The sequence below is a fragment of the Mixophyes fleayi genome, chromosome 1, assembly GCF_038048845.1.
Source record: "Mixophyes fleayi isolate aMixFle1 chromosome 1, aMixFle1.hap1, whole genome shotgun sequence".
Taxonomy (NCBI): domain Eukaryota; kingdom Metazoa; phylum Chordata; class Amphibia; order Anura; family Limnodynastidae; genus Mixophyes; species Mixophyes fleayi.
The window spans coordinates 31,624,410-31,637,903 of record NC_134402.1 but is presented as its reverse complement, the minus strand read 5'-3'; the positions used below and the strand labels follow the sequence as shown (position 1 = coordinate 31,637,903).

The window sequence follows — 13,494 nt, the reverse complement described above, 5'->3', positions numbered from 1 at the left end:
TTGCTGACTTATGAAATTTCAGTTTCCTGAAATAAGCTGTAAGAAGATGGGGATTAAAAGGTTGTGAGATACATGTATTTTTTTATAACATCATTACAGAAAGCATATGGGGAAAATAAAAATCTGATTTAGGAGGCCACAATAATTAAGAGGTCCTTTAGAAACTAATGACCTTGATCACTCAAACTAGAATGTACCTTAATGAAAGGAATCAACTTTCTGTTCTGTCAAGTGACAAGCAGTAGGTTCAGTGCCTACAAGAACCACATAACTCATCACCAACACAAAACGTCCCCATATCGAACCTGTGTGCAATCTGCAGGCAAACATTCAATCGTCAATAAGCAGAAAAGAATCAGACCTAAAGAGTATGGATTTCTTGTCAAGGTTTATTCTATTAATTCCTTAATGACCAGACCTAGTCACAAAAACTTGTCTCCCCAGCCTTGGCCCTATCTTTCACTCAAAGATTAGAAATTATACATATGGGTGCACTGCACTTGCATGTAAACTTAATATATTCAGGAGAAAACGAACAGCATTGGCATTATGTACTGCTATACTCTGAAGAACAAGGTAGTTACATTCTGGTAGAATATTTGAGGTTGAACTAAGTGTATTACAATAACAAAAAAAATAATACACCAAAACATGCTATATTATGTATTCTAATATGATACCAAAAGCAGGCCCAAACCACAACACAAAATGTGCTTGCACGGACTAGGTTATAACATTTATTCCCGATGAAACAGTCAGATTACCAAAGTATAAAAATTGCTCAGGTTATTAAAAAGGATGCACACTACAGATTTAAAGGGTTAATTTTTAGATCCAAAAATGTATATACTTAAATAATCTTCAGTGTCGACAGGGAGCCTGTGGTTGGGCAATTTGGCCAATCACCATACGGTTTGCAGGATAGGGATTGCAGTGCTGTGCGGCACATTTAAACAATGCTCACATTTATATGCAATGCATGTATGTATGGAAATGTGGTGGATTGGAAACGTGGTTCTAGGGTTTATGTAAAACAAACAGACTACGTCATGACACATTGCAGCTCACATGATGGGTCGGTTTCTAGAGCACACACAGAATGACAGGCATTGAATGAATTGGCATTGGAAACCAAGTATTTATCATTAATTGTTTACACAAATAAATCATTTGAAGCCATTGTATTATTAGAACATTTAATATTTCAGAACATGGTAAAACAAGATGGTACAATTTACCAGCAGGTAAATGTAGCCATATAAAGTCAGGGTAAAAGCAGGTTTTATGTTCTAGACCAAAGGGAAAAGACTGAATGGTGCAGATCACTCACAGATAAAATATTGGTATCTAACAAACAATAAAATTCTTACAAAGGATGACCTTAATATTTAATGTGTTACAGTGCTCCCAGATTGCCGCCTGTGTAATTATAGGATTACTACATTATAACTATATAGGGTAAAAAATGCTGAATTAACAGCTATACTTCCTCTAGTACAGTGATTCAATTAAGCATTTGTGCTCAAATTAAGGGCCATTTTGTGATATACATTGGGGATGGGGAAACATTTCGTGACCCAAGAGAATTCAAGGTCAAAAGATAAACACTGGGAAAGTTAAATATCAAGTTGGTGAGTTCTTTTGTGTAAAAGGTACTAGAGAAACGTACTGGGTGTAAGTTACCAGGAAACAGTAAGGCCTTGAACACAAGTATTAGCCACATGTTATGTTTTTAAAGCCTATGAAAAAAAGGAATTTTGATGCAGTGAGAAAAACCACCAAAGTGTACACAGATGGACCTGTACGCACACGGACAGCGCTTGTTTCACGGCAGTGTTCATAAGTGTCAGCGCTCTGTAGAGTACACCATAATTCTTTTGGAAGTACACAGTACATAATGCTGCATGGAGGCTTTCAGATGTGTTACTGAACATACATCTAATGCACCAAGTAAAGCCAGAGCAAAGTACAAGGTTTTGTCTACGCTTTTCAAAAAAGCACTGTATTTCTATGATCTTCTACAAGCCTTAAAAACTGTTCAGAGGATACACTTAAAATATGCCCTTTGGTGACATTTTTATACAATGAGAGAATTTCCAGATTATCTACAACTCTAAAAATTTTGCTCCACAGCAGACAGACAAGTCTCCTATTTGTGTGACCACTACCTGAAGTGAAAGAGATTAGATTTTGTCTGACACGGATTTGCTTTTCACTTCTTTCACTCAATGGTTACCCAGATATCAGACTCTGCGTGTTTTGTTTGTAAAATAATGGGGAGAGTGAAAGGGGTTCCCCATACAAAAGTGACCCTGAAAGTCAACAGCAGTCACTGATCAGATATTTTTGATGGAACAAAGCAATCACCCCCTATACAATGAAATAGAGGAATTGTCTTTCATTCAATATGTAAAAAAAAAAAAAAAAGCAAGAAAAGTACTTGTTCTTAAATGGAACCTCACTATTGTAGAAACCCTCTTAACCCCACCGAAACAGGGGAGAGGAGTGGATCAAAGCACATCGCGACGCCTGTCAATCTAAATTTAAAGTGGCAATGTGGGGGACCCCTAAGGTTAAGTGTTTAAAGACTTGACGCTTTAAATTTAGATTGACAGGCGTTGTGATGATGTCAAATTGCAGTGCCACACAGTTCTTTCATCGGAATGGCTTACTGTCAGCATGCCGTTTCCATTGGTCATCTCCAGCGTCGGATTCAAGGCAAGTCTGTTTCAGTTTTAGTTTTTTCACGCTTTCATTTTTTTTGCAGAATTTTCTGTATGTCCGAATGGTGGTAATCGCCAACGCATGTAAACACTACATATAAGTTGTCAGTAGACGTCTAAGTTGGTCCTCAAGCGAAATATTGGGGTACAACCCATAAACTGCCATAACAGTTTATTGATGTCAGTTTAGGGAAAAACTGCAGCACAGTGCATGAATACAAATGAGAGGAACAAAGATGGCACTTAGAGACCAATGTACAGAAGGTAAAGGGCCAACACACACTTTGCACCTGTTCTGTGGTGTCCCTTCGTGCAATCACTACGTTGTGCCAACTGGCCAGTACCATCCTTCAAATCCAATTAAAATGGGGAATGACTGTCTTGAGAGATATGACATGTGCCACAATTGCTATTTACAATTAATTTTGGACTTAAACATTACGCAGCACTTCTACCTAGCATAGTCTGCAAACATTTGCTAAATTCAGAACAGTTACAGTACTGTAATTACATTATACTTTTCCCAAAATTCTTTGGGACAGATATTTGACCAGACAAATGAAGATTAAGGGTGCAATCGCATCTCATCATTTTCTTCTGTATGGTCAAAGTGTGACAGCTTTACAAGTCATTACAACAGAGACCAAAAAATAGTATGGGTTTTATTCTTTATTTACAATGAATATACATCAGTGGACTGGTAGTAAATCAGTCAAATGCACACACAAAAAAACAACAAAATAAATTAAAGGAATTTGCAGGTTCACCCCCTCCCTCCCTTGCAATATTTCAAATAAAATCACTTGTATTCTGGGCATGTGGCTTCTGAAATATATAGGTTTAGGTGGCATAGGATTGCATCTCAAGTTTCTCTCATGGCTGATTGTGGAGATATACACATACATACACACACACTAATATTGTGCAATACTGTGTTTAGCCATACAAGGAAACCACAGATTTGTGGGAGAGTACAGAGATAGCGAATGCACTCAACACACACTAAGTTTTGTTTTATAATAAAACATTACTATTTTTAAGCATTTGTGAAACTGACAGGTAAGGCAGATATAACTGTTGGTACTTGGGCATGAGAAGCTACATGTTTAGGGGCTTTCTACATAGCATTAATGCTAATGTTATTAGTCACATTCTCTTTAGCTTTCAAATTTCCAGCCTCATTCAGAGAATATTGAACAATAAATACGTAGGCTGATCCATTATCTACCATAGCCAAGGATCATGCAGTCCGTTATAACATCCCCTTCTGTAAGTATTTGTAACATCATGATCTCATAAGGATAACATATCTTGGGGTGATAATTTTGCAAGCCCTCTCTATTTACAAAACACAACCTTTTTTTGTGTGCAAATTTCTCTCTGCATTGCACATTTCAGAAATAGCATATTCATTCTCTGTGGCCAGGACTCTAGTGCAAATTGTAAGCTTAGCCAGTACTTGACTGTGCAACTACATCAAAGAAATATATGCAGACCAAGTTTGTACAATAGTCTAATTAAATGGTGGACTCACACATATTGCAACTGGTACATGTCTAAAAATAGATATACTCCTTTTTGCAGTTAAAAATCCATGATATTTTAGATTAAAGCATGCAGCAAGCTGCTAAACAGACTTGCTGCCACAGTATCAAGTCACCACCACCACCAATGCTTTGTGCACCCTCTTAGAAATATAAACTATAAGCAGCACCTTAGGAGGTTAGAAGGTTCAAGACATCCAACCAAAGTTATTTACCCCCCCCCCCCCTCCCTCCTTGGCAGGACTCTGCACCATTAGTAGGCACGTCTAAAGAAATTTGAATGAACAGATGCCATTGCTGTCCAGCAGGTGTATTAACGTGATGAACCGAGGTGGTGTATTTAAACTTCAGTGGCTGGTTAATTTTTCCCACAACTACCCACAGGATGGTGGACAGAAATGAAGTGCAGCCAGAGGACAATACCCATAGCTGGTTCCACCAACAGGCTGTATTTGACCTTCGACATACCATGTGAAGAGTACTTGTGTCAGTGTAAATGCTGCTATTGTAGCGGCGTGCATTCATACTGTTCAGACACCAAGACTGATTTATTTTTCTTCACGACAAGCAAAAAGATACATCGCCCAACCACAGGCAAATCCTGTCAATCTAAAAATGGAGCAAAATTCCCCTAAAACAAACACACTTTGATGAACTTGCAAATTGATTCATAGAATTTGACACCACAATCTTTGTGCATCCATTTAAAAGGAGCCTCGCTTACACTATGAAACGGTGGCACCCATCTAACCTTCATTCCTCTCTGACGACTCCCTAATACCCACCAACCCCTCCGCCCTCCTGTCTTGTGTCCATTAGTAGATCAGTTATGAATACAGAGCAGCAGTTGTACTTTGGAAGAATAGAACAGACTCAATCTGTAATTTTCTTCATTAAGCAAATAAATCACTGGTGTTTCCGCTACTGTTCCAAGTACCTCTTTATCCGTTCTTGTGTGAACTTGAATTTCTAGGTATAAGCTGCAATGCATCGTTACTGCCCACGGCCCTGACGGATTTCTTTTTAAGATAAGATTAGATAAGCTTTTATAAATGTAAAACATGTATTTGTCATTATGAAGCTGCTATGCTTCTATGTTGACTTTTGATTATCATAATCCAATTTACTATTATGTTAAATTACTGAATAATGCTATAGTCCTCTTTGGATACAAATACTCCTTAAAAATATAAGTAAATTCCCTGCCCCCAGGGGAGCGAAGAGAAATCTGCGACGTTGTGGTACCGTAGTACCAGAAAATGTTCCTTTAAAAAGCACAGCTAACTGAATTCCCCCCCTTAGTGTGTTGAGGAAATAGTTCATGTGAATGACACCTAAACTTGTGTACGGTCTTGTAAACTGCCCCGGTCCTGCTGAAAAAACCTGTGGCTCTGTAGGGGGGGGGAGGGGGTAAATAGGGATAATCATGAATTTAACAGATCTATAACAGCAAATTATTTTATGTATAATTACTTGATATAGAATAGAACCGATGGGTAAATAAAAATTTACTATACATTCTTATGCTTCGCATAAATACCAGTCTGTATAAAATCTGTTCCCACAGCTGCTGCTAGAATGAATGAATTATACATCATTCAGTGGGAACTACGGAAACACCAGCCTCTTCAGGATACCTGAATAAAATAGTATAGTTAGATAAAATTACCAAAATCAAATCTTTTTCTATTAGAGTTTTCTTCCGATTTCATGACCGATACACTTTAAATGTTGGGGGTAAAGAAGATTTTAAAACAAATGCATTATTTAATTTTTTTTTTTTTATTATTTTTTTTTACAGGACAGAGATCATCTCTCTCTAACCTATATATATTATATACACACACACACACACACAGGTGGAGGCAGTCTAGCAATTTATTTTGTGATACAAGTTTGTAACATGCAAAATGAAAGTCTTTCAGAGAAATATAGAAATATAAACATTAGACAGCCTCTAGATCTGGGATAGGCAACCTGATATACTAAGAGCCACATGTGGCCCCCTCACCTGAAGAATGGCCGCACAACACCCTTAATCTCAGTAATGCTACAACAATACATTTAATCAAAGAGAGGGACACCACGTGCCCTTAGAATAGATCCCATATACAGAACCAATAGAGATGATTTGCAGGCAAGCGCCAGTCAGGAGATACAACAGTTTAAGAAAATAACAACTACTCAGGAAGTTCAAATAATCCTATATTCAAGGAACGAGTGGATCATCTGATACAGTCCAAAAAGCTTCATAGATCCTTGTAGATCAAACATACAAAAGAAAAAAGACAAAACGTAGTGCAAACTGCAAATATAAACAAGAATCGAAGGGACAAAAGACCCTTATAATCTCGGTGTATTTAATAGCAGAACTGGATCACCAAGTGGATTAGAGGGTTGAAACTTAACCCCTATGGGGTACGCACTCACCAAAAAGTATAGAACATCAAGCCTATAATATGAATGTCGCTCCTTCCACAGAGAGATCTTCTAATATGGAATCCCACTCATTCATAGAGAAATCCAAAAAGAAAGGAAGACTACATAGTGTAAAACCATACATAAAAAAAAATTACAAATAGCAATAAAACCAAAAAACGGCGATCACTGTTCTGCCAGCAATGATGCCTTGAGAAAGGCTCTTGATGAGCCGAAACGCGTTGGCTGATGGGATACGCGTGACGTCAGACGTTTTGATACTGAACAGCGGGAACTTCTTCCGTTATCGGACTCTGGTTTACTTTTGCTGGCAGAACAGTGATCGCTAGTGAGAGGTTCCCGGGATATTGCTCCACTTTTGACACGCTTCTAGCCATCCTGAGGACGATAAGGGTCCATCTACTCCCCGTTTTCAGGGTCCGCCTGACACTGCAGTTTTTTTTGTTTTATTGCCATTTGTAATAAATTTTTTCATGTATGGTTTTACACTATGTAATCTTCCTTTCTTTTTGGATTTCTCTATGAATGAGTGGGATTCCATATTAGAAGATCTCTCTGTGGAAGGAGCGACATTCATATTATAGGGTTGATGTTCTATACTTTTTGGTGAGTGCGTACCCCATAGGGGTTAAGTTTCAACCCTCTAATCCACGTGGTGATCCAGTTCTGCTATTGAATACACAGAGATTATAAGGGTCTTTTGTCCCTTCGATTCTTGTTTATATTTGCAGTTTGCACTACGTTTTGTCTTTTTTCTTTTGTATGTTTGATCTACAAGGATCTATGAAGCTTTTTGGACTGTATCAGAAGATCCACTCGTTCCTTGAATATAGGATTATTTGAACTTCCTGAGTAGTTATTATTTTCTTAAACTGTTTATTGTATCTCCTGACTGGCGCTTGCCTGCAAATCATCTCTATTGGTTCTGTACTACTGTATAGGTTTTAGTGTTACCTATTGTTTTGCTGCAAGCTGCCTCTCAGTTTGTTATATCTTTTGCACCAGGGACTTAGCCATATCTTGTTTTTGAGATCCCATATACAGTTCATATTCAGCAATCACTCGTCAGACTGGACACAATGCCCACTCACCAAAAACATATACCCTGTAGAACCCTAAAACACCACTTAGCCTCCCCTACCACTAAGTTATTATGAGCCGAGGTCATTGGGGCACATACCATAAAAAAAAGACAGAGGGGTCAATAAGCAGAAGGAGCTGGGGGCCGTAGGTGAAGGAAGCAATATAAAAGGTGCTTCAGATGTATTGGGCCATGAAGATGAAGAGTCTGAACATACAGAAAACGACCACCATACTCAATCCTGCAGGGCACGGCTATACAACACTCATTCACAAATAACCAGCTTACAAACTAGTCAAATACAACATCATCCACTCACTGCTCTCCTTACATTTATAATATGCCTACTTATATATAGAGAGATTGTATGAAAACATTTAGGGCATCCCTGGTCAAAGTGCATATTTCACTGAAGTGAAGTGATAAGAAAACCTCTGCAGGGTACTAACACAGTTTCATAGGATTATCTGAATGGAAGACATGAGGAGAATTCGTACTGCCTGAAATTGCTGATGACAGAACAGCTTGCAATCAGCTGTGTAGCAAATGTAAATACAATGATCAATATTGCGTGTTCTGTCCAGGTATTTGTGAAGGTCATTAATAGCTCTATTATTAGACAACTTGTATGTTGGGTTTGGCTGCATCATTTTCCTTTGAGCAATAATATATATTTAAAAAGATAATAATTACCTTAACTTCAGGGGATTCAACAGAACATGAATTTGTTGGGGTTTCATCGCCAAGTTTATCCTCATTAGACTCAAACTTGATATTTTTTCTTTTCCTTCCTTTCTTGCTTTTGTTCTCCGATTCCTCGGCTTTAGGAACTTCTTCCCCTTGTTCACCACATATCGAAGACTCAAACAGAGGTTTACCATTCATATAAGTCTTGGTGATTTTCAGCTTTATTTCAGGGGAGCCGTTCTTAGTGGGAGTCGTGTTGGGCGGTGTCCCAATGCCTTGAATTTCTTGGGCGTCGATGCGCACTTTAGCTTCTTGAGCACCAGACTCGCCATTAAACACGCGAGAAGTCAGATCTTTTAGTTTGTCAGCTGGAAGAAAAGGTAGTGCATCGTGGCCGTTTAGCTTCTGTATGACCCCCTCTTGTATAGAGGCAGAAATTGGTGTTCTGCCCAGGAATACAGAACACTCGCGGCTCACTTCTGGGTTAGAGGGCTTCACAGCTGGATTTGCAATTATATGAGGAACTTGCTTCATTTTGTCAAATTGCTGCAAATTCTGTAGGGAAATTGAAGTGCTAGTCCAGTCTCACACTTCTGTAAAAGAAAGGAGGGAAGAAGCTTACAAATATGATCATGTGGTACACTGCACAAGTGCAGGTACACTGCAAATCTATGAAACAAGTCTCTACAAATCAATTCATCAAAATATTTTGCCTGCAGCCTTGTCAGCCGCAAAGGACCTCTTAATAGTCAATGTTTCATATTGGCAGCTAAATAATATATGACATTTATTTTTAGATCATTAGAATTTAAAGCATGCATCTTCCGGCTGTCAACATTTAACAAAAAGTTATTTTAATACATATTATATCCACTCAAGTTTGGGGGGGGGGGGGGGGGAACACCCCCAAACAAAACAAAAGACAAGCGCATATAAAGAACCACATGAGATGAAAAAGGTCCTTCAACATTTACAAAATATGCGATAGGGGGCAATCTGAACTTTTGTCTATGCATTTAGTTTTTACATCTATTAGTGAATTGAATATTTGAATTATACAGTTTATATAATAGATACACATGAGTGTGCTACATACATAGTAGAGACAAGACAATGAGGATCAGGAATGTTAGAACTGGGGCTCATTGACATCTGTGTTTAAGTACTGAATAAGATACGTGTGTGAGCAAGAGCCATGTTATATGAACTACTGGAAAACTTATGCCTAGAGAAAAATGCCGTTTTCTGCACCACAAAAGGGGAAACATACTTTATAGACATTATCACTGTCTACAATGATGTGTGATTGGGTTACTATATATGAACATAAATTGAAACAGAGTGAAGGCTGGGCCATGAGCTCACAATGAAATAAGCACAAGAGCAAGTGATACAATGCATGGTATGAGCACTTAACCCACCACACATTAACTTGTATGGATTCCAATCTATACAAGTTAATGTGTGTTGCTTAGGAGTACTGGATGGGCGACCAAATTAGTGATTACTGAATAAACACTGATAAGAGTATTTTAAGGATAACAGTTGAATTAGTACAGAAAAGACAGTGCACTGTGCCCAGAGAAAGGAAGATGGTAGATAAAATAGAAGGCCCTATATGCATGCGACCTCTCAGCCTGACCACCAACCAGCAGGATTTCTGATTGGGATACAGAAGTGTGGCTAAATCTAAAGTGGCACCATTTAGCAAGGATATACTCCAATAGTATGTATTAGCTATCCCGACATCTCATCGATCAGGATACGCAGTCTTTTCAGGACAAACACTACAATTTCTGGTGATTACATAGGTCTAAGACTACTTAATGGGGCAGCATGTATGAACCTCAGCTAAAGAATAAGCCAAGCTTCCCAGGAATGAATGAGTAGTCATGGACCACATACAACAGTTTATTGGACAGGGCATGAGAGAAAGCCATAAGATGCCTTATCTACACCTGTGGCGCCCCCCCCCCCCCCCCTGCCAAGCCAGGCACCTAACCTACACCCGTGCCCCCCCCCCCCTGCCAAGCGCCTTATCTACACCCGTGCCCCCCCTGCCAAGCCAGGCGCCTAATCTACACCCGTGATACCCCCCCCCCCCCCTCCGATGCTCAACCCTGCAATGGTGAGAATATGTTTCCTCACCATCGCTAGATTTCTCCTCAGATGCTTACTGATAGTGTATATTAAGCGAGGCAATATTTGACAACTGTGGGCACTTCGGTTCCTTCAGAATACTTATTCTCTAAGGCTGGTGAAATTAAAAGTAAAAGCACAAATAGTAAATTTGAAAATCGCTTCTCCTTTATCCTATTTTTGCAGAGTGCGGATAAGAGAATTTAGGGGCCAATTTAAAAGTGCACTGGACTAGAATTCCCCACAACCCCCATTTTCAGATAATTTTTCCAATATTCTCCCATGTTCTATTGTTTTTTCTATTCTGTGTTGTGAGATTCATAATTAATCTACCTCAATAGTATATGCCTATGCTGCAAAAAAAAAAAAAAAAACTCCCAGTGTATGGGATGTATGTTATAAAATAAAAACTATACATACAGTATATATTCAATTTACCTTTTGCTACCGTTACAAATCAAGTTTAAAAAATAAATAGCACTATGTGAGCAGTATTGCCAGTGAGCGGTTTCATTAAAGTTTTTCTAGCTATTGTTAATTCTTTGTTTCTTTTTCTTCAACAACAAGTTTGCTTTATCCAAGAACATGTTTTACTGCTAAAAAATGCAGACATCTTTCTAATTTTTTTGCACTGGGTGTGTATGTAATATATCTATCTATATACACACACACACACACACTGTAGGCCTACATATACATACACAAGGATGAGTTCAGAAGTTTATTAGTGTATTATATGTTTAAGTAGCCAGTTTACGTAAAATATAGAAACATTGGTTGTACCGATGTTTTAAACATTGGTTACAAAACATTGTTTAGTCCTAAACATTGAACCAATGTTTTCTTTCGATCTCATCACTAATCCTCAGTATCGCTATAAAACCCCCCACTATACTTAAAATAAAAGTAGACTTATAGGAAAAAAGCTGCAAACAACATTCACATAGGTATATGTAAGAATTTCAGGAGCTTATCAGAAACAAAGATGAAGATTTGGGTAAAAGTTATGATTGTGGCGGGATATTTCCTACCACAGCGAACTTCCTGTCAATTATTCCATTGAAGGACATTGCAGCCAATCGATGCCCAGCCTGAAATGGCTGAGAACGTAGAATAGTTTGCACTCCGCAAACCAACGTTACAGTGAAAAATATTTCAATTTCTCTGAATGTTCTAAATCACCTCTTAGAAGTTAACGTATTTTAGGTTTAACTTTCAAAAGATGTATATTTGTATTTTAAAAGTATGAAAACCAAGTGTTAATACAGTTTGACCTAATATGACTTGAAGCAGCCTGGATACATTTCTTCAAATGCACGCAATTTGCAAACATGAAATGTGCGACCTGGGAACAAAAAATATTTAGCAGCAGGGCTATGCAAAACACATTTATATCACATATCAATGTTTATTTTCAACCAATTATACATTACACCAGCCATGCTCCCTGAGCACAATATACTTGAGTTGTGCCCCAATCAAACGAGCCTGTACCCCTTCAAATATGGCACCAGCTACCTACATATTACAGCGCCTGAGCCCTTCCCCCCCAACCTACACATATGACACCTGCCCGAGCCCCTCCCAAACAAAACGCATAATACACCTGCCAGAGCACCCCCCCCCCACATAAACAATATGAGTTACCCACAAACTTACATATATTACACAAGCAGTAGCCTCCTTACCTACACAATAGTTTTATGACTGTGCCATTAAATTGGTCAGAGGCACATTTCAACACTTGCAGTAAACTCTGGTGAGGCTTTTGTGCAGTTGCTGAAGCAAGATCCAGATATTTATACCGTAAACCTGCTTATGAGCTCATATCTACACAGTAAACCTAGTTATAAGGTCACAGGGGGGTTCTGGTGAATGTAGAAGTGTGCGTCTGATCCATGCAATAGGGCAGTATCTAGAAGGTCTATACACTGGGAACTAGCTAATAATTTCTAGCTAGCTACAGCACATAAAAGGGAGACATCCTACAGGGACAGACAATTTTTAGGCGCCATTGCGACCAGGATTTATCCTGCCCAACTGTAAGGGTCAATTTGCACAAATGCAAGTTTCCCAAAGGCATACCAAAGCTTACTTTTTATTAATTCAAAAAAAAAAAAAAAAAAAGGAAAGGCTAAACATGAGCATAGCAAGTCATTGCATATAAAAAGACCGTTACGAGCCAATAAAATTACTGAATTACAGAGCAGCATACAATATAAATATAATGAAACTGCTAACCACTGAACACGGCTGTAATGTACTGTCCATTTTACTAAAGGGGGAGGGGGGGTTAGGTATGCCATTCAAATTTAGCTTTAAAACATCAAGCCGAACAAAAGAATGCACACAGACCATATTAATGTATGTAATTACACAGAGACACATTTGTATTCCTGTAGAGCAATGGTTTTAATTCTCTTAAGAAATGGATATTTTTAATAGCAGAGTACACAGAAGTCATCATTCCCTACTGCAACCTGCACGTGTGACGTCTGTCGTTCTGGAAAACATTTCCTAAAGAAGAATAGTGACCGAAAACATGTGCAGTGCATGTGCTTTTCCTATGACCTATACAATTTGTCTCAGAACACGTGCAAATATATATTACATACACACACACACACACTATAAATATCACATGAGTTACTGTTTAAAGTTTTGAAACTGTTTGAATATTACTACCAATACCTATGCCCATGTCACCTAGCCATCATAAGGACAAGCAAAAACAAGACAGTAGCATGCTTTGCATATTAAATTTGTAATATTTTTTTATTGTCAAAATTTTGCATTAATTAACTCCATGATTTCTGCTGTGGTTAGAGATGCGGTGTTGGATTTTATAAAGCATCCAGGTAGTTGCCAAGTTGCAGTCAGA

General features: G+C 38.3%; 1 protein-coding gene across 3 annotated transcripts in view; it reads right to left on the bottom strand.

Moving 5' to 3' along the window:
• NSD2 (nuclear receptor binding SET domain protein 2) overlaps positions 1 to 13,494 on the bottom strand; it is a 58,950-nt gene that overhangs the window by 28,011 nt on the left and 17,445 nt on the right. For all 3 annotated transcript variants that reach the window (XM_075194188.1, XM_075194187.1, XM_075194189.1), the window contains one exon: positions 8,481 to 9,067. In XM_075194188.1, the coding sequence (XP_075050289.1) occupies positions 8,481 to 9,008 (528 nt within the window). In that variant the 5' untranslated portion in view covers positions 9,009 to 9,067. The remainder of the gene's footprint in view (positions 1 to 8,480; positions 9,068 to 13,494) is intronic.